The sequence below is a fragment of the Acipenser ruthenus genome, chromosome 36 (genome assembly GCF_902713425.1).
Source record: "Acipenser ruthenus chromosome 36, fAciRut3.2 maternal haplotype, whole genome shotgun sequence".
In the NCBI taxonomy this organism is placed as follows: Eukaryota; Metazoa; Chordata; class Actinopteri; order Acipenseriformes; family Acipenseridae; genus Acipenser; species Acipenser ruthenus.
In genome coordinates, this window is record NC_081224.1 from 5,385,228 (window position 1) to 5,404,709 (window position 19,482).

Consider the following 19,482-nt stretch of genomic DNA (forward strand, 5'->3'; position numbering starts at 1 on the left):
TGGTGTGGAACTGTGCGGGGCTGTGGGGATTCTCTCACATTGTGCTGGTGGTGTAGCTGGCATCTCCTGCCTCTACATATTGAACCTGGTTTGAGTAGACATGCTGCACTGGGACCTGCTGCAATTGCTGCACCTGAAGAGAGAGAGAGAGGGGGGGTTACAGAGGGGGGAGAGATCTCACAATGCATGTACACAGCCACCCCCCACTCTCACACTTCCTACATGCAGTATATGTACCGTATAGTAGAAGTCTTCACGGGTCTACCTGGACCCGGGTCCGATTTTGTTTACTCAGTAATACACAAACTGTTGATTACTATTAAAGAGGCTCTCTTTGGTGCTAAAAATTATTGTTTATAATTCCTGTTGCGTGGATTGGCTTCCGTCAGTAGCGCATGGCACAGCTTGTAAAGCGCAGCAGCACACATGTGACTCATATCGAAGGTGTTTCTATTAGATCATTTGTTTATGAAGGGCCTGAAAGAAATTCCATGAACAAAAGCTCATTGAAAAATGTTAATCTGCGGTGTGGGAATCACTTGTTATTATTGTGGACAAAGAAGGAAAACAAGTTTTGCAAAACAGAAATTTTACATCTCAATTCCATTTGATCTTGTTAAGTTTGTAATAAAATCATGCATTTATGAGATTGTACTTCAGTTCATTTGATTTTCAGATATTATTATTATTATTATTATTATTTATTTCTTAGCAGACGCCCTTATCCAGGGCGACTTACAATCGTAAGCAAATACAATTCAAGTATCACAGTACAAGTAATAATACAATTAAGAGCAGATAATATATTTGGCTTTGTATCTTTTACACAAACATATTATATATTTCATTTTGCAGTCCTCTGTGTAGGTTCATGATGGAATAAACACTGTCTGTAGTTCAGCCAGATTTCCAGGTTGACTGGAAAAAAACACTGCTTTAATACTGTATCTAGTCAGTGCATATACTAAGCTGGGGAAATAAAAGTGTTCCACTGTTTTTTAGGGCTGGGTCGGATCCGGGTCTAATAACAAGAATTTTACATTGGGTCGGGTCAATAACTGTCGGTTTGTGGTCGGGTTGATTCATTTGGACTTGTGAAGACCTCTATTGTATAGTATCATAACATGTTAATGTAGCACCATGATCTGTTTTGTGTACTAAGTAGGCTACTGTAAAAGAAAATGTGCTTAAATCGTTTAGTTTCAATTTAAAAGTATGTTTTTTTTTTTTTTTTTAGCATTGTACAGTATGTGTAATACAGTAGCATGATTTGCTTTGTTACTGGAAGCCTATAGGCCAAAGTAAAAAGAAAGTGCACTAGGTTATTCATTTGATTTTACGACTGTGCTGTACAGCTACGGCCAAAAGTTTTGCATCACCTTGAATTTTAGAATTGAGAAAAAAAAAAAAAGAAACTATATGAACATAATTTTTATCTTTTATTTAACATCATGTAACCAAAGAAATGACCAAATGATTTCGCAAAAGTCTACCAGAAGCCATAATTCATGTTTGATTTCAAAATGTCAACATTCTAAAAATTGTGAGGTTTTTGTTAAGTACATGGAATACGACAAAGCGGTATGTAATTCAATGTGTTACCATAACATTTTAAGTACGAAGAGGAGGACGACACTGAGCAGTCAACATAGAGAGGAGATTGATCTAGCTAATAGATTCCTAGCACTGAGCAATGACGACCTAGTGCTGGATGAACACAGGGGTGAGGTGTTCTTAGTAGGTGATTCAATTATACGCTATGTCAACAGTGATTTTAGCCGTAAAGATCCCGTAAATACGGTTGTTACCTGCCTCCCTGGAGCAAAAGTTAAGTATATCTAATCAGTTCATACGTCAGGAAATGGTTGGGAGTTCGCCGCTGCCTCAGCAGAGTGGGACTTTATGGTAAAGAAATACTGCAGCTACCAGTCTCCGCTCTAACCGAGGAGTTTAAGTGCGCCAAGGTCCGACTGGAAATGACATTAGTAGAGTCACGCGACAAATGCATAAGGGAGGCAGCACCTGTGTTGAAAACTGGAAGAAAGTGGGCGGCAAAGAAAGCCGTGGAAGATGCAAAGGCTGCCCTTCAAATCAGTGATATCATGGGGCAAGTTCAGCATGGAAGAGGGGGTCTTGGTCTCAGTTCAGCTCCTCCTACATGGCACAAGGCAGCCCAAGCTCAATGGAGGAAGCTGGCAGTCAACGAGATGCAAAAGCAGGAGGAGAGGATGAGGTGCGTAAAGGTCGTTTCCCAGGCCAAGCAGGGAGAATGGATGAGATGAGAGAGTGTGGAACAACGCGAGATCGGCTGGCAAGACCTATGGACAATGGAACAGAGCAGGATCAGTTGGCGCCATGACCAGGTGCTGCGATGTTTGGCCTTAGCATTGGAAGACAAGCGTAACATGACCAACAAGTTGCCACCAGTTCCATCAAAACATTACGCACAAAAGACAACATTCCTCCACCCAAGGGAGCAACCACCAAGAAAAGGTGTTAAAACCAAGCCTCGCCCACAACAACTGGAAGCTGCTAGAGACTGGAAAATCCTGGCAGATGTTGGTCAACGGCTTATTTTTCCACGTGAGATTGCTATCACTAACCTTCGACCAGATATTGTCTGTGGTCTGGATCAGCATGCCGATGGTCTGGATGGAGACGCAGATGGATCACAGTTTACTCTAAAGCTACGTCTTAGTTGGTGCTTATTTTGGCGAGAGCCGAGTTTAAATCAGCATGAAGTTTTAACATCTACTCTTATGCAATGGAAATCATTATTGATTCAAGAGTGCACAGACTATTAAATCACAAAAAAAAGTCTGTGGTCATTGTACATGCTGGTACAAATGACATAATCTGAGATTCTGAAAGAGGACTTTAAATCATTAACAAGACAGCTGAAAAAGTTAGAATGCAGAATTATTCTCTCATGTCTACTACCTGTTGCTGGTGGTGGAGATGAAGTATTCAGTAGAATTAGGGCCTTAAATACTTGGCTGGCTGGTTGGTGTGTGCAAGAAGGGCTGGGATTTATAAACAACTGGGATTGCTTTTGGAAAAGAAATAGATATTACAGGAAAGATGGACTGCACCTAAATTGGCCCGGGGCAAGCAGGGTAGCTGATAACATCGAACATCACCTTGCAGGGTATTTAAACTAGGAACTGGGGAGGGGGGGGAGGGGGATCTAAAGAGGCATGTAAAATTCAGGTTAAAGTATCCTGCCATTAAACAGAGGTGTGTGCTACAGTAACTTTTGTTGGACTAGTTTAAGTTATAATCATATAATACCTTATTTGAATTCAAAATTATGTAGGACCAACCTATATTGAAATAATCCGACTGGACACCACTTCTAATGAATACAAATGAACAGTTATTGGAAATAAAACTAAAGGAAAAATAAAGGTGCAACAACTAAACTAAAGTAGAAATTAACTAAACTAAGCAGTACAGAAAGGAAAACTTAAACAACGACACCCCGCTCCCGACAGCTGATTAGCGATCCAGTGCAATAGGGAAAGTGAAAACCCATACATTATTGGACACAGAGTGTGAGCAGACCTTAATTCGAACAGCTTTCTTGGACGGTGTGTCGTGGCAGCCACAAGGACAGGTGGCTATCTTTTGTATCCATGGAGACACGGCGACATACTCCGTACTAAAAGTATACTTATCTGTGGGACTGATAAAACGCCATCTGGTAGTGGGGATGGCGGAAAGACTACCACACCCAGTAATTCTGGGCTGGGACTGGCCAAACTATACAGAATTGGTGAAATTAATGGCAGCCCCGGTCACACACGTAAACGTGGCAGAAAAAAAGAAAAGGGGAACCGATTGGTGAGGTTTTCCCCTTTATAACTGATTTGTTTTCCCCTACTTTTCGTCCTAGAAAAACAAAAAGACAGAGACAGATCGAAAATTGGGAGGGAACACCACTGAGACGAGATTGGGGTCTGGTGGGAGAAAGCTCGGCTGGTAGCAAACGCCAAACAAAGGGAGTCGGTACGCAGTGTGACCAAGAGGGCAAGGTTACTAGGCCATTCAGGGCAGAGGCTACTCCAGCCCCTCTCAATATATCGGACATGTGGGACCGAAGTGCGGACCTAGTGTGGGACCAGAAAAAAGATTCCACACTGGTGCACACTTGGGGGCTGGTCCGGTTTATTGAAGGTAAGGATGTTGAATGCGCTGGGCGGCTAGTATATCCACATTTCATTATCAAGGGGCAATTATTATATAGAGTCAACCCTGCCACGGGAACAGGGCAGCCTGTAACACAATTAATGATTCCCCACTCTTATCGGATTGAGGTCATGAGGCTTGCACACGATATCCCTTTCTCGGGACACCTCGGAGCTGATAAAACTAGGGAACGCATATTGGCCCGATTTTATTGGGTAGGACTTCATAAAGATATGTCGAAATAGGTAGCCACATGCCCAGACTGCCAGCGAGTAGCGCCGGGTTGAGTGCACCCCGCCCCTTTGGTCCCACTGCCAATCATTTCCACTACCTTTGAACGCATTGCGGTGGACATTGTAGGCCCTTTGCTACCTTCTGATCAGTTAATATCTCTTTGGGGATTCCTACTCTCGATATAATCTGCACTAGTTCTTTGGCTATCGCAGATGCTTCTGGATATCGCGTTGCATAATCTACCACCACCAATATATGCGTATACCTAGACGCAGTGCAATCTGCGATAGCCAAATAACTAGTGCAGATTATATTGAAAGTAGGAAGCCCCAAAGAGATATTAACTGATCATGGAACTAACTTCTTGTCTCAAAGGTTACAGCAAGAATACAAAATACTAAAAATACGTCCCATCCGAAACTTGTTTATCCACAGCCAGACGGTTTTTGGTGGAACGTTTCAATCAGACCCAAAAGCAGATGCTGAGACGTTTTGTGATCCAAGAGCAAAAACATTGGCAACACTTCTTCCCTACCTGCTTTTCGCAGTGAGAGTTCGACAGGATTCTCCCCCTTCAAGTCTTGTACAGCCGACAGCCTTGCGGCATCCTCGATCCGGTGAGAGAGGGGTGGAAGGAGCATAAAGGCATGTCCAAAAATGTAGTGAAGCATGTGCTCCTACTGAGAGATCGCCTGGATTTGGTCAGTCGATTGGCACAGGACAATCTAAGATCAACTCAGCTTCAGCAAGAGCAGCAGTATAATAAAAATGCATGCATTCAGACTTTTCGGCCAGGATACAAGGTACTGCTGCTCCTTCCTACATCGGAATCGAAACTGTGTGCTAAATGGCAGGGGCCATATGAGGTGATTTGGGCTATAGGGAAGGTAAATTATGAAATTAGGCAGCCAGATCACAGTTTCGATTCCAATGTAGGAAGGAGCAGCAGTACCTTGCCTCCTGGCCGAAAAGTCTGAATGCGTGCATTTTCATTGTACTGCTGCTCTTGCCGATGCTGAGCTGATTTTAAATTGTCCTGTGCCAATCGACCGACCAACTCCCCAGTAATAATGTTGAAACTGACACCCTGGGATCCTTCAATAAGCTGCTTGATGAGATTCTGGGATCAATAAGCTACTAACATCCAAATGAGCAAGATGGGCCGTTTGTAAACTTTCTTATGTTCTTATGCAATGAACGTGAAATTTATCATATCAATTTATTGCAGCCTTGGCAGGCAAGGGAGGCCTTATTTATAGCCCCAGGCAAGGTAGAGGATGATTTAGGACCCTGTATAGAGGCCCCTAGCCCCAGAGACATTCAGATGGGGGAACAGTTACTTCCAGATCAGAAAAGAGATCTGCGTAAGTTAATTGAGGATTTCAGGGATGTTTTTTTCTGATTTGCCCAGCAGAACTAACCTTGTTGAATATGCCGTTATCACTCCCCCAGGGCTCACGGTTCGAGAGAGACCTTACAGAGTCCCGGAAAGTCAACGCAGTGGCGTTAGCAAAGAGGTGTGGGCGATGCTAGAACTTGGGGTGATTGTGCCTTCCAGGAGCAAATGGTGCAGTCCGATTGTGATAGTCGCCAAAAAGAACAGCACCAATAGCTTTTGTGTAGATTTTTGGAAGGTCAACGCTATTGCCAAGTTCGATGCATACTCCATGCCTCGGGTCGACTAACTGTTTGATAGACTGGGGACGGCGAGGTTCATCTCAACATTGGGCCTGACAAAGGGATATTGGCAGATCCCATTAACCCTTTGCGGTCCATTTATTAATCGCGCATCAGGCACGCCAGGTCTAATTAATTTTCACACGCGCAGTTAATTTTATACGCGCTGTTTCAAACGGGTTTAAATGGCCCTGCATATCAACAAAGCACACACTAGGCATCTCCAGCCCCGCCCCAGCCTTTTGTTTGCTATAGCGTTCAGCTATGTAAGAAATAAATAATAATAATAATAATAATAGTCGTACATACCGATCGATCATCTCCAGATCACTCGTTTTATCACCAAACTCCTCAATAATGCGATCCAAGTCATTATTTTATTACTATAACATCTGAAAAAAGCTCTGCAAATGTCCATGACAGTCTCAGTGCGCTGACGCACTTAGCCAGCTTGTTTACTATGGACGCCCATTATCTGATACCTGATACCATGTATGACTATTCATGAAATACGCCTTTTTTTTTTTTTTTTTTTTTTTTTTTCCCCGACTTGTCTCGGCTCCTGTCGCTACCACTCGGCAATTGAATGGTTTTCTCGGCTTTTTCCGGAGAAAAAATGACTAAACACCCGTTTATTGCGTTGCTATAATGATGTCGGACCCAGTCCAACAAAGGACCTGTGAGGAATAATTGCAATGTCGGACCCAGTCCGACAATGGACCGCAAAGGGTTAACCCGCAGTTCACAAGAGAAAACTGCATTTTCTACTCCTGATGGTCTGTTCCATTTTATAACCTTGCCATTTGGGCTACATGGTGCGCCCGCTGCCTTTCAGAGACTAATGGACCAGGTCTTACACCCACATCGTGAGAATGCAACAGCGTATAATGACGATGTGGTTATTTATAGCTCCAGCTGGCGAGAGCATCTGGCTAGGATCACAGCCATCTTACAGTCTGAGGGTAGCCCGGCTGACAGCACACTTGGCTGTAACGAGGTTTTAACTGTGCAGTACACATTGTTGTGTATTGCCAGCTACTATTATTTACGGTCGCCAAACAACCTGGATTACAAAATAAAGGATTGTTTGGACAGTGAACTTTGTTGTTTGTCATCTGTTTGAGCGTTGCATCACCTCTACATCTGCGCACTGCAAACCACTTTGCCACAGTCTAGATGTTTTGGTTCAGAAGGCAATTCTCACTCTTGTGAGATGAAGACGCTCTTCGCGTCCAGTCAACCTTACGAGAATTATCTACTATCAAGACAGCTCATTTGGATTCTAGCAGAATTATAATTGACTTGTATAAATCACATACAACAAACATTTACTAAAGCATGAATTGAAAGCAATAATACTTTTCTTGCATTCTACCTCAAACAAAATGTTAATTTTACTTTAAGGTCTGCTTATTCCCAAGTTCATAAGAACTCTATGTGTTGAATACTTTCGCTGCCTCTTCCAGCGTGTCTGTATCTCATCAAAACAGGCACTCAAAGGCTCTCATGCAGGCAAGGAAAGTTCAAATTCCGGGGCCTGTCTTCTTGTGTTGCGTCTCCACACCAGGAGACAAAATAAATGTTTTTGCAAAAACAAGTCATTAACTATTTAGGTATTCTACTGAAACAGCAAATCCTCCACACGACGTGCACTCTACGTCCGAGTATATCTGGGATATTCCACTGCAGACACCAGCACTGCTAGCTTAATAACAGACTGAATATATTTCAATCTCTGTCGACTTCAAATATTATGTCCAACTATCTTCCTCCGATGATCAATCAGGGCTAAGTTAGAGATTTGATTCCAAGTACTTTTAGGATTTTAGACGTCTTACGCGGCGGACTCCCACACCAAGGCAAACACTGGGGTCGTTATCCCGTATCAGAGTTTCCAAAAACGGTATCTCTGTTCAAGCCGATCGCAGGCTGCGGGTCTTCAAATTGTCAAAGTACAGAGCCTTGTTCTGTGCGTCAGGTAGCCCTGATTGAAAGTTACGCTCATCCTTTTCTAATCCTCTTTTCACCCCGGTGATGGGATAGTCTGTTTATTTGGAGCTTTGCTTGTTTTCCCATTGTTCTCATTCCAAGACGGCCCAGTGTTCTCAATTGGTCCACTGTTTTGCCCCTGTTGGCTGGTGTCAAAGCATTCAAAACCATATGTTTTTTACCTTTTGGAAGACACCCCTGGCGCCACAGGATTTATTCAATGATGGTGAATTCAAACCACTTGTCCAGAATGGCTTAGGACCCCCCTGTATATTAAATTTCTGTTAATTTCATAAACAGAATGATATTATGACCCAACCTGACACTACACCTTTGTCAAATTCCTATTACCCCTGCTCAATCACATGTTCTTGATTGGACCAATTTATACCTAGGTTTATTTAATGTCAGGTCTGTCTAATAAGGCTCAGGTAATTAATGATTTTATTCAGGATTACAACATTGATATTCTCTCTTTAACTGAAACTTGGCTTGGACCGAATGACAATGTTTCCCTGATTGAGGCTTCTCCACCTAACTATTCTTTTTTTCCAGAAAGCTCGCTAGAAAGGAAGGGGGGGAGAAAACAAAAAAACAGAAGGGAGACCACATCAAAACAAGGGCAACAACTCAGGTAAGACAACTATTAAATGTATTTATCTTAATGCTAAAAGTCTCAGAAACAAAATGTTAGAACTTGAAGCTACTGCACTAACAAGTAACTACGATGTGATAGGTGTTACAGAAACTTGGTTGTCTGAGAGTGATGGAGACAAATATAATATTAGTGGGTACACACTAGGAAAGACAGGCAGGTCAGAAGAGGTGGAGGGGTAGTGCTATACATAAGAAATAGTCTTGACGCCCAGGTGTTAAATCAGGACAAAGAAAACAATGCAGAATCAATATGGGTCAGAATAATGGACACAAATTCAAAGGGCATAATAATAGGAGCATGCTATAGACCGCTAAATTCAGACGCTGAGCAAAATAATCTGTTGTACAATGACATTCGAAATGCGTGTACAAAAGGAGAAGCCATACTAATGGGGGATTTCAACTTCCCCCATATAAAATGGGAAAACCCGATGGAGGGCACGACGGACGAAACTGAAATGGTGGAAATGACAAATGACTGCTTCCTAACGCAATTTGTCAAGGCACCGACTAGAGGGGAGGCATGCCTTGATTTAGTCTTTTCAAATAACGAAGACAGAATAACTAAAACAGAGGTCAGAGAGCCACTGGCAAACTCAGACCACAACATGGTCTCATTTGAAGTGTTTTTTAAAACCCCAAAAGTAATGACTAAAGCTAAGGTTTACAGTTTTAGAAAAGCAAACTATGAAGGTATGAAACAGAGACTAACAGAAGTAGATTGGAGTAAAATAGAGAAAACATCCACAGAAAAAGGATGGCTGTTTTTTAAAAATGTAGTACTAGAGGCGCAAAACAATTACATCCCAAAAGCAGACAAATCTAAATCTAAAACAAAATGGCCAAAATGGTTTAATAGATCAATTTAAAAAAATATTCAGCGAAAAAAGGCACTTTACAGAGCGTTTAAAAGGGACCAAAAACAAAGTACACAGAAAGAGTACTTGGAACTGCAAACACAAGTCAAAAAGGAAGTTAGAAAGGCCAAGAGAGAGAGAGAAATCAATATTGCTAAGGGGGCTAAAACCAATTCCAAAATGTTTTTCCAAGAGAACATTCAAAGAGGAGGTTAAATGTCTAAGAGACACAAATGGCAAAATCATAGATGAAGAAAAAAAAGTAGCAAATATATTAAATGATTACTTTTCACAGGTTTTTACAAAGGAGGACACGGACAACATGCCCCACATGTCGACCTGTTCCTATCCAATTTTAAATAACTTTAGCATAACAGAGGCAGAAGTGTTAAAGGGACTAGGAGCTCTTAAATAAACAAATCCCCTGGGCCGGATGTACTCAAAGAAATGAAAGAAGTTATTTACAAACCGCTAACCAAGATCATGCAACAGTCTCTTGACACAGGGGTTGTACCGACAGAATGGAAAATAGCAAACGTAATACCGATCCACAAAAAGGGAGACAAAACCAAACCAGGTAACTACAGACCAATAAGCCTGACTTCTATTATATGTAAACTTATGGAAACTATAATAAGATCCAAAATGGAAAATTACCTATATGGTAACAATATCCTGGGAGACAGTCAGCATGGTTTTAGGAAAGGGAGATCGTGTCTAACTAACCTACTTGACTTTTTTGAGGATGCAACATTGAAAATGGATAATTGCAAAGCATACGACATGGTTTATTTAGATTTCCAGAAAGCTTTTGACAAAGTCCTGCATAAAAGATTAATTCTCAAACTGAATGCAGTATGGATTCAAGGAAATGCATGCACATGGATTAGGGAGTGGTTAACATGTAGAAAACAGAAAGTACTGATTAGAGGAGAAATCTCAAAATGGAGTGAGGTAACCAGTGGTGTACCACAGGGATCAGTATTAGGTTCTCTGCTATTCCTAATCTACATTAATGATTTAGATTCTGGTATAGTAAGCAAACTTGTTAAATTTGCAGACGACACAAAAATAGGAGGAGTGGCAAACACTGTTGAAGCAGCAAAGGTCATTCAAAATGATCTAGACATGGCAAATGAAATTTAATAGAGAAAAGTGTAAAGTATTGCATGCGGGCAATAAAAATGTGCATTATAAATATCATATGGGAGATAGTGAAATTGAAGAAGGGAACTATGAAAAAGACCTAGGAGTTTATGTTGACTCAGAAATGTCTTCATCTAGACAATGTGGGGAAGCTATAAAAAAGGCTAACAAGATGCTCGGATATATTGTGAGAACTGCTGAATTTAAATCAAGGGAAGTAATGTTAAAGCTTTACAATGCATTAGTAAGACCTCACCTAGAATATTGTGTTCAGTTCTGGTCACCTCGTTACAAAAAGGATATTGCTGCTCTAGAAAGAGTGCAAAGAAGAGCAACCAGAATTATCCCAGGTTTAAAAGGCATGTCGCATGCAGACAGGCTAAAAGAACTGAATCTATTCAGTCTTGAACAAAGAAGACTACGCGGTGATCTGATTCAAACATTCAAAATCCTAAAAGGTATAGACAATGTCGACCCAGGGGACTTTTTTGACCTGAAAAAAGAAACAAGGACCAGGGGTCACAAATGGAGATTAGATAAAGGGGTATTCAGAACAGAAAATAGGAGGCACTTTTTTACACAGAGAATTGTGAGGGTCTGGAACCAACTCCCCAGTAATGTTGTTGAAGCTGACACCCTGGGATCCTTCAAGAAGCTGCTTGATGAGATTCTGGGATCAATAAGCTACTAACAACCAAACGAGCAAGATGGGCTGAATGGCCTCCTCTTATTTGTAAACTTTCTTATGTTCTTGTGTTCTTTTTTTTTTTTTTTTTTTTATTTAAATTTAGTCGTCGCCAATTATTTTTACCCCGGTTTTCACCCCAATTTAGCATGCCCAATTATTATCTGTATCCCCGGCTCACCGCTCGCAACCCCCCCGCCGACTCAGGAAACGGAGGCTGAAACACGCGTCCTCCGAAACGTGCTCCTTCCAAGCCGTCATTTTTCGCACTGCAGATCCACAGCAATGCTACCAGACCTATAGTGCCGGAGGACAACACAGATCTGGCGGCTCCGCTGCAGAGCCACAGGCGCCCTATCGGCCACAGGGGTCGCTGAAGCGCGGTGAGCCGTGGATTCCCCTGCCGACCTAAGCCCTCCCTACCCGGGCAGCGCTCAGCCAATTGTGCGCCGCCCCCTAGGAACTCTCGGTCACGGTCAGCTGTGACATAACCTGGATTCGAACCAGCGATCTCCAGGCTATAGGGCACATCCTGCGAGGAGCGCCTTTACTGGATGCGCCACTCGGGAGCCCCTATGTTCTTATGTTCTCTACTGGGCGGGGAGGTGGACTTGCTACTGTTTTCCATAGTGAACTTAGAATCAAACAGGAAATTGCTGAAGGCTATTCATCTTTTAAGTTTTAACCTTGACATTAAACAGTCCATTACCTGTTCATATTGTAATTATTTATTGACCACCTAAGTAAACCCGCTATTTCTGACTGAATTTGGGGATCTGCTATCTATAGTGACAGTCAAATATAATATTATTCTTTTATTGGGTGATTTTAATCTTCATGTAGACATTGATTCTGATTCTAACTCTAATTTTTGTGGCTACTGGATTCCTTAGATTATATCCTGCATGTCAAAGGTCCTACGCATAATCGTGGCCATACTTTAGATTTGTTCATTTCTCGTGGTTTAGCTGTTAAGAACGTCATAACCCTAGATCTTACTATTTCTGATCATCTTGCCATTCTTTTTGAGGTGAATCTGCCAGTATCTACAAAGACTGTGGACCGTACATTTAAATCCCAGGTAATCCATTCTTCAACTGCTGTAACACTTTCTGATGTATTGAGCTCATTACCACTCTCTGTCTGTAGCAGGGCTGGGGTCATGCACATAGAGGAGACTTTTGTGATTCTATTGTAAATTATTATGTTGGGGTTGATTAATGTTTTGGGAAGCAGGGTGGAGTAGTGGGTAGGGCTCTGAACTCTTGACCGGAGGGTTGTGGGTTCAGTCCCAGGTGGGGGACACTGCTGCTGTACCTTTGAGCAAGGTACTTTACCTAGATTGCTCCAGTAAAAACCCAACTGTATAAATGGGTAATTGTATGTAAAATAATGTGTAAAAAATAATGTTATTGTAGGTAAAAATAATGTGATATCTTGTAACAATTGTAAGTCGCCCTGGATAAGGGCGTCTGCTAAGAAATAAATAATAATAATAATGATGATGTATTACTATTAGTGATAGCTAATTGTTAATAAGTTAGGTAGTAATTGTAGTAAATTGTTAGTATTAGTAATTGTAGTCAATTGTTAAATGATTATTGTAGATTACTGTTAAATAATGGTGTAATGAAGGGTGTTTTTGAATGGTCTCTGAGGGGTCCATTCTGAGGAGGTGGATATGTGGCAGGGGACCCCTGCACGTGAAAATGTGTTTGTTTGTGTGTTTTTGTAATTGTTTAATTACATAATTGTTTGCTAGTGGGCGCTCGGTTGGGACTTGCTGCCTGCTGTGTTTGGTTGAGGGGAAAGGCAGTAAGCGATTGGTTCTGCTAAGCATGTCCCAACTGAGTGTCCGCTTCCTTAAAAACATCCTGCCGAGATTGGTCGAGGCCGCTGCAATGCCATGAGACTCTGCGCTACGGAGGTCTGGAATCCCGGTGGAGAGAACAGAAGGCTGCTGACGACTGTATGAGTTAACCAGGGTCAGGGTTCCAGCATTCACGCAAGAAGAAACTGTAACCGCCGGCGCTCGTGTGTATACCGGGGCGGGGTAGGAACGCAGCTTAGTTTCAGGCAACAAAAGCCTGCAGTATAGAGAGAAGTGTATTCCAGCGGGACCTCCTGTTTAGGGGAGTAGCGTTAGCTGTTTTTACGGCACCTTTTATTTGTAGTTTCTGTACTGTGTTTTATTTTGACCTTTGTACAGCTTGCTGTATGTGTCCTCTGTGCGTTACCATCGCTGGTAACGTCACAACCTGTTTGTTTGCTTTCATTCTCTTGTGTGTTAATAAATCCTGCGTGCCTGTGGGGCGTGACAAACGCACCAATCCTGCATCTCTCCACTCAGTCATAGACATACCCACGCAAGTGACAGACACCCTGTCACAGAGTCCTTATCAGTAGATGAGCTGGTTAATACCTACAATACCACCTTGACTGGTATCTTAGATACTGTAGTGCCAATCAAAACTCTGAGTCTGTTAAAAAAAGCTCACCGTGGTTTAATGATACAACTCTATTTGTCTTCTGCCTGGTTGTTATTAGCTACTTGCCTTACAGACATCGAGCATTGGATGTCACAGAATTTTCTAATGTTGAATTCAGATAAAACAGAGGTTATGCTAGTGGGCTCACAGAACCAACTAAAAGGTCTCTCATCAAAACTTAAACTATAAATAAAGAGTTTGGGGGTCATCTTTGATCCTACGGAAGTTACTAAAGTATCTTTTTACCAAATATAGCCAAACTTAGATAAATTATTTCTGTATGTGATGCCAAGAGACTAATGCATGCCTTTGTTTCATCTAGAATTGATTGCTGTAATGCACTTTTTTTCTGGTGTCCCAAAATGTGTGGTATCCCGCTTACAGCTTGTTCAGAATACCGCCGCTAGAATTCTGACTAAAACCAGGAAAAGTGAATATATTACCCCTGTTTTGGCCTCTTTACACTGGCTCTCTGTGCAGTATAGAATTGATTTTAAGATTTTGCTGTTAATTTACAAGGCCCTGAATGGATTAGCACCTAGTTATTTGCAGGACTTACTGACCCTGTATCTTCCTAACCACACTCTGAGACCACAGGATGCGGGGCTGCTGGTTATTCCTAGGGTCAACAAAAGCAACACGGGAGGTAGGGCTTCCGTTTCTTGTAGAGCTCCTAAATTATGGAATGCACTGCCTTTGTTTGTCAGGGAAGCTGGGACCGTTATAGTTTTCAAGTCAAGACTGAAAACACACTTTTATAAAATGGCTCTTATCTTGGTGGATTTTAATGTAACTTTAACTTTGGTGCTTTTGTATTTGGTATACTTTTATTTAAATATGTTATTTAAATGGTCTGATTGTGGCAGTTGTATGTGTGACATGCTATACAAATGTATTGTGGTTTGTTCTTTTTTTTCAGTTATGTACTGTACAGTGCTTTGCAATACTTTTGTATAAAAAGCGCTATATACAGTGCCTATAGAAAGTCTACACCCCCTTGAACTTTTTTCACATTTTGTTGTGTCAATGCCTCAGAGTTTCATGCATTTAAATGATGATTTTTTGCCACTTATCTACACACCATACTCCACACTGGTAAGGGGAAAAATGTTTTTATTGAGAAATATTATATATTAAAAATACAAAACTAAGGGCTCCCGAGTGGCGCATCCGGTAAAGGCGCTCCGCGTGGAGTGCAGTATGCGCGGTATAGCCTGGACGTCGCCGGTTCGAGTCCAGCCTATTCTACAGCCGACTGTGGACGGAAGCACCCAGGGGGTGGCGCACAATTGGCTGAGCGTCGCCCGGGGGGAGGGAGGGTTAGGTCAGCCAGGGTGTCCTCGGCTCACTGCGCACCAGCGACCCCTGTAGTCTGGCCGGGCACCTGCGGGCTTGCCTGTAAACTGCCCGAGAGCTACGTTGTACTCCGACGCTGTAGCTCTTGGGTGGCTGCACGGTGAGTCCGCAGTGTGAAAAAACGCGGTCAGCTGACGGCACACGCTTCAGAGGACAGCGTGTGTTCGTCTTCGCCCTCCCGAGTCAGTGCAGGGGTGGTAGCGTTGAGCTGAGCCTAAAAAATAATTGGCCATTCCAAATTGGGAAAAAATAATTAAAAAATTATTGGCAACAACTAAATTTAAAAAAAAATAAAAAAATAAAAAAAAAAATACACAAAACTGAAAAGATCATAATTGGATAAGTCTCCACCCCCCTGAGTTAATACTTGGTGGAAGCACCTTTGGCAGTAATTACAACTGTGAGTCTGTTGGGATAGGTCTAACTTTGCACACCTAGATTTGGCAATATTTGACCATTCTTCTTTACAAAACTGTTCAAGCTCTGTCAAGTTCCTTGGGGAGCGTTTATGGACAGCAATCTTCAAGTCATGCCACAAATTTTCGATTGGATTTAGGTCGGGGCTCTGACTCAGCCACTCAAGGACACTTACCTTTTTGTTCCTTTGCCACTCCAGTGTAGCTATGGCTGTGTGCTTTGGGTCGTTGTCATGCTGAAAGGTGAACTTTGGTCCCAGTTTCAGCTTTCTTGCAGAGGGCAGCAGGTTTTCCTCAAGGACTTCTCTGTACTTTGCTCCATTCATTTTCTCTTCTATCCTGACAAGTGCCCCAGTCCCTGCCGATGAGAAACATCCCCATAACATGATGCTGCCACCACCATGCTTCACAGTAGGGATGGTGTTCGTTGGGTGATGCGCTGTGTTGCGTTTGCGCCAAACATAACTCTTTGCATTTAGGCCAAAAAGTTCAATTTTAGTTTCGTCAGACCACAAAACTTTTTGCCACATGGCTACAGAATCTCCCAAGTGTTTTTTTGCATACTTCAAAACAGGATTCAAGGTGGGCTTTCTTGAGTAATGGTTTCCTTCTTGCCACCCTACCATACAGACCAGATTTGTGGAGTGCTTGGGATATTGTTGTCACATGCACACTTTGACCAGTCTTGGCCATAAAAGCCAGTAGCTCTTGCAAAGTCGCCATTGGCCTCTTGGTAGTCTCTATGATCAGTCTCCTTCTTGCTCAGTCATCCAGTTTGGAGGGATGGCCTGATCTAGGCAGGGTCTTGGTGGTGCCATACACCTTCCACTTCTTAATAATCGTCTTGACCGTGCTCCAAGGGATATTCAAGGCCTTTGATATTTTTTATACCCTTCCCCTGATCTGTGCCTTTCAACAACTTTGTACCGGAGTTCTTTTGAAAGCGCCTTGGTGCTCATGAAATGCACTACCTAGCAGAAGGAACCTACAGGAACTGCTGAATTTATCCTGAAATCATGTGAATCACTACAATTTAACACAGGTGGAGGCCACTTGTGATTTTGAAGGCAATTGGTTACACCTGAGCTAATTTAGGATTGCTATTACAAGGGGGGTGGACACACTTATCCAACCACGCTATTTCAGTTTTTTATTTTTAATTCATTTTCTACAAATTTCTAGAATATTTTTTTCATTTGCAAGTTGTGGGGTAGGATGTGTAGATAAATGGAATTTTTTTTTTTATATATATATATATATATATATATATATATATATATATATATATATATATATATATATATTATATATATATATTTTTTTAAATGCATTATTGTCTTTATTTCGGACAATCTGTCTCCAGGCATGCCCCGTATCTATAACGTGACGGTGTAAACAGACGGTGTATGCAATTGACGTCTTAAGTAGGTGACACAGCTCACTTGCATACCTCTGAGAATTGGTTAGGTACAATCTCTCGGTAACAATCTGTGACAGTTAATCACATCTATTACTGGCCAATAAAATAACAGTAGTTTTATAAATCAAGTGTTAAATACGTTAACACTTGATTTATAAACACTTTGCTATGCTTTTACTGTGTGAAACTTAATAAGGCGACAACTCCTAACAACTAATCTCCCCTCCTCCTCTCTCTTCACCTACTTTGAACGCAGTGGCCCCAGTCTCAAACACCAGCACTTGGGGTACACTCTGCACTTTGATCCTGGGGCTGGAAGAGGCAGAGCCGTGGTGAGGGGGGGTTGTGGAGGAGAGGAATGGGGGCAGGACCCTTAGCAGCTCCAGGTGGGGGTGGCGCAGGGTCAGGTAGTCCGTCTCCAGCCCTCCCCTCTCTGATCTCCACTGCACTGGGCAGTCTATCCGCTGCTCCTCTGCTGCTGTAACCCTCCCTGACTTTGCGCTGCTCTCCCTGCCTGCACTTCCTGCCTGGGGTTTAAAATAACACAACAGTCTATTGTAATGATCTACAATGGTAGTCTTAATAACGCCCACCCTTAACATTTATACAACTGATTTCTTTTGCTTTTCAGTGTATTTTTTTTTATTGCATGTAGAAATGGTAAAAGATGATCCACCCATAGACCACCCATAGTTTATCTGTAACTTTTAAAGTTAGTCATTGAGCTTTGTGTCTCTATCCATATATATTATATATATATATATTATATATATATATATATATATATATATATATATATATATATATATATATATATATATATATATATACTTGCTACTTTTAGATATTAATTGGTAAAGCTCTAAACGTTGAATTCCCAAAAAATGAGTTTGACTGAAATAAATGTATATAGGCTAAACGTCGGTAAAAACAAACTCGCTATTTTTTTATTTTCGTACCAAAAATAACAATTTAGAAATCATGTATAGTTTGTTTAGTTTTTATACTTACTGTCTGTCCCGTCTCCATTCCACTCTGAATAGCTAGGGGTCGCTGTCAATCATCTCAGTGATCTGTTACTGTAGTACTGTTTCACGGTCAGTCATTTCACCCAGTTCTGACAGATCTCATTGAGTGAAGCAGCGCCACAATGTTCTCATTTGTTTAAATGACTGTCAATCATCAAGACCTGTACTGACTGTGCACTTTCATTTGCCAGCTCAAACGCCTGTCATTCAAAGCACCTACTTTTGAAATTAGCGGGTTAAGGTGTAGGTAGGCTTTTGCTAGGTATACGGTGAGAGTTTCTAGTTTGATTTGAAAATGGGGTGCAACAGGAAAACACTTAATGAGTAATGTGCACAATCCCCTGACAGATGTCTCCGCGGCAGGACGAAGCGGGCCCGTCTGCCTTACCTTCCAGTGACTCCAGCTATAAAAGTGTGTAATACACTTTTATATTTTGCGTTTTCTACGGTTTATTTGAGACATTTTTTTAATTTGTGTAGAATCTTTCTCTTTACAAGGTATAGCTCCGCTGTGACCAAAAGTTATTTCAATTAGAATGTTGGTAACCATAGTTTTGTTGCATGTTGAATATGATAAAGGGGCTTTGCTAAATGGGACGTTTCTCAATGGCATAAAAAGTGTGTGTGTGTTTTTTTTTCTTAAAGCATAAAGGTCGATTTCACCCATACATATATATACACACATACAGTGCTCCCTCGCTATAAATCTCTCAATTATAACGCGCCTCGGGTATAACGCTCCTACAGCATGTCCCTCAATTCCCTATACTCATGCAATATTTCTACAGTAAATACAGTGCCGGTGTTGTTCAAACTGTAAACAACTTTTCAGTGTAACTTCTCCCCTCGCCCGACCTGCTCTCCTTCTCGCCCTTGGTTTGCTTGCCTGTCGCTTTGAACCGAACTCCACAATTGGGAATGTTACCTTTTTTTTTTTTTTTTTGTAAAAAAGATAGCGTTGATTCCATGGTGCTTTATGCATGGTTAATTCACAGGAAGTTAAATTTTTACTTCACTATATGTGCATTATAGAGAGGTAGTTATTTTATTTAGTATTTTAGTCAGATGTGTGTTGTGTCCCACGGCGCCCCCAACCCCCTCCCCTGTTTAAAACGCTCTTGGGTTATAACGCTTATATTGTGTGTCGTCGCGGCCCCCCACCCCCCCCCCCCAGACCAGCATTATAGCGAGGGAGTACAGTGTATGTATATATATATATATATATATATATATATATATATATATATATATATATATATATATATATATATACACACACACACATTATATATATATATATATATATATATATATATATATATATATATATATATATATAT

The 19,482-nt window shown here is 41.5% G+C and overlaps 1 protein-coding gene across 6 annotated transcripts in view; it reads right to left on the bottom strand.

Moving 5' to 3' along the window:
- Positions 1 to 19,482, bottom strand: part of rfx1a (regulatory factor X, 1a (influences HLA class II expression)) — a 163,960-nt gene that overhangs the window by 90,637 nt on the left and 53,841 nt on the right. For 5 of the 6 annotated variants that reach the window (XM_059008332.1, XM_059008331.1, XM_059008330.1 and 2 more), the window contains one exon: positions 39 to 133. In XM_059008332.1, coding sequence (XP_058864315.1) covers positions 39 to 133 — 95 coding nt within the window. Of the gene's footprint in view, positions 1 to 38; positions 134 to 17,359; positions 17,822 to 19,482 lie in introns of those variants that run through there. The other variant, XM_059008334.1, reaches the window with a different exon arrangement.